Here is a 2500-nt window from a genome sequence, read left to right on the forward strand (position 1 = left end):
CCTAGCCAATGCGGACTCCATCTTCAAAAAGGAACAGTCCCAGCACCCGCTGGTTTATTTTATAAAACATACCAGTACGGACTCTGTTTCCCAAAAAAAGATGGTCCAAAAAAGATAGCACCCACTGGTGTTTTACTAAACCATAGTAAAAAAAGTTTTCATAAACTATAAAAGAAATTGAAACAAAAATTCATATATTTTCTTTTGATATACTCTGTATACTACAGAGTAAATATAGTATACAGAGAATATAACATAGAAAAAATATGCAATATTATGTGTATTATATTGCATATTTTTTACACAAACGCATGACGGAATGTTATAAAACTAGAAGGACTTCTCGCTCCAACTCTACAATGAGACGGCGTGGGTACGATTAAATCGTCAAATTTAGTAAAGTTCCATTCAGAGGAACCTTCGATCACTTCATAACTACAAAGATGTTCCACAAAATCCACGGTTTCAAACATACATAAAAGAAAATATACAGCATTAGATTTTTTGCAATACGTGATCAAGTTTATTCGACCAAATACAGGATAACCAGTGTCTTTGTGGAACGTTACAGCTACACACATTTCTTTCTTATAAATAGTACCTGCAATTCTGATCCATGAGAATACATTTATGATTTCATCTAAATCCTTAGGCAGAATATCACGAAATGATTGATAATTTTTACTATCTCTAATACTAACTTCTTCTTTAACTCCAAAACAATATTTCTCACCTAGAGGCTTTTGAGATATAAATCTGGCACACAAATTCAGCTGATGTTTAATCGCTAAAGTCAAAGGCAAGTTTCTGCGAGAATTTGTAGCATGAGCTGCTTGTTTAAGAGGTCTGTGTTTGGCTTCCCATCGAAGACAACAGATAGGCCATAAGGGACCAACTCGACGCATGACTTGAGGATAATGAAGCATATAATGATGCTTAGGTTTGAGTGTAACATTGGGAAAGACAGTAAGGTACATTTCGTGCTGTTCTGAAATAAGAATACTGAGGTAACTAAGTGATCGAAGGTTCACATAAGGTGTCGAAACTATGTCTACAATAGATTTTAGTTTTAAATAAAGATGCCAACTTTCAACATCCTCAGGAACTAAATCACCAAGCATTAATCCAAAATGCCTGACAAAACACAACATTTCTGAAGAAGAGAACTTAAGTTTACCAGCAATGAGGTGCTCTTTTGTAATTTGTGGTACTGCATTACCTGACTCTACTGGACCATAATCAAAATAAAGAATACGATTGTTTAGAGTCTCTATAGAAAAGTATTTTTTGTTACATATTAAATCGAAAAGTATAAGTGATAAATCATAACCGCAAACCCCCTCTAAGAGATCATGCATAATATCAAAGCAAATGCTTTGTACAAACGAAAAACTGGGAATACTATCCCAAACACATTTTTCTTTGATACCAGTCATACTAAGATTTTGTGACAATACGTCAACAGCATAATTCTGCATGGTTCTCATTTTATGTACTGCAAGAGATGTTGTAGATAGAATTTCATTCCTATGATGCTTGCACATTCTACATGGATAGTTTGCATTAAATCCTTCAGCTAAACCACAAATAGAGTGAATTCCTAAATTATCACCCAGCAAAAGACACAAACTAAAATAAATTTGTTTCTCTCCTGAATTAGTTTTTACAATTAATCCATTTTTTTCCAGATGTATCAATTCTTGTATTACTGGTCTAAATAAATTCATATTTCCATGTACTTTACAATCTGAGAGAAATAAAGAAGCCAAAAATATGTTTTCAAGTTTTGAGGCATAATCCTGAGGTACACAAGCAATGCTATAATAAAGTGCTCCTAATTTGTGGTGACCAGCATGAGAACCTGTGATATTATCTGGATCCATATCGTCAAAGAAAAAAATTAGTGGAAGCACTGTTTTACCATAGAAATGTTTAGCTACTTTTTCTTTCCACATTTCTCCTTGTACAACATTTGAAAAAGGCTCATCTGTTTTAGACAAATGTTCTAAGTTTGAAACAATTGCATCAAAGCAACCTGGTAATTCTACAAAATGTTTCAAAACTTTTGTTATGGGAATGTATTGACCAGTATCAAATTCATGACTCATTACTGTTTTATTCATCTGTGTTCTAGGCCTATAATGACTACCAATAACATAGCTTATAGGAGCTACATAGAATTCACTCTCTTTTAATGCTTTTAATCTTTCATAGTCACTATAGAGGCCAGCAAAAATATTATCACATGCACTGAACATAAGAGAAAGTTCACAAAGTTCTTCATTATTATCAACAAACTTACTTAATATTTTAAAAACTTTATTTTTTAAAATACTTATGTATCCACTTAATAATAATTCTGAAGCAGCATCAACTATTTCTTGTACGTGAACCCGATTCAAAGTGTTGGAAGCATACAATTTTGATATAAAAAGAAGTGTAGAGTCTACTATGGCTTTTTTAATATCATAAACTGATATTGAATTTTCTTCTGACGTAC

General features: G+C 32.6%; 1 protein-coding gene across 1 annotated transcript in view; it reads right to left on the reverse strand.

The window, feature by feature from the left end:
* Nucleotides 1-299: 299 nt before the first annotated feature.
* LOC105568321 overlaps nt 300-2500 on the reverse strand; it is a gene marked incomplete at its 5' end in the record, with an annotated part of 3014 nt that continues 813 nt past the window's right edge. The window contains one exon of the mRNA XM_012023903.1: nt 300-2250. Coding sequence (XP_011879293.1) covers nt 300-2250 — 1951 coding nt within the window. The remainder of the gene's footprint in view (nt 2251-2500) is intronic.

This window comes from Vollenhovia emeryi, unplaced genomic scaffold (genome assembly GCF_000949405.1).
Source record: "Vollenhovia emeryi isolate VEMERY1.0 unplaced genomic scaffold, V.emery_V1.0 DF942581.1, whole genome shotgun sequence".
NCBI lineage: Eukaryota > Metazoa > Arthropoda > Insecta > Hymenoptera > Formicidae > Vollenhovia > Vollenhovia emeryi.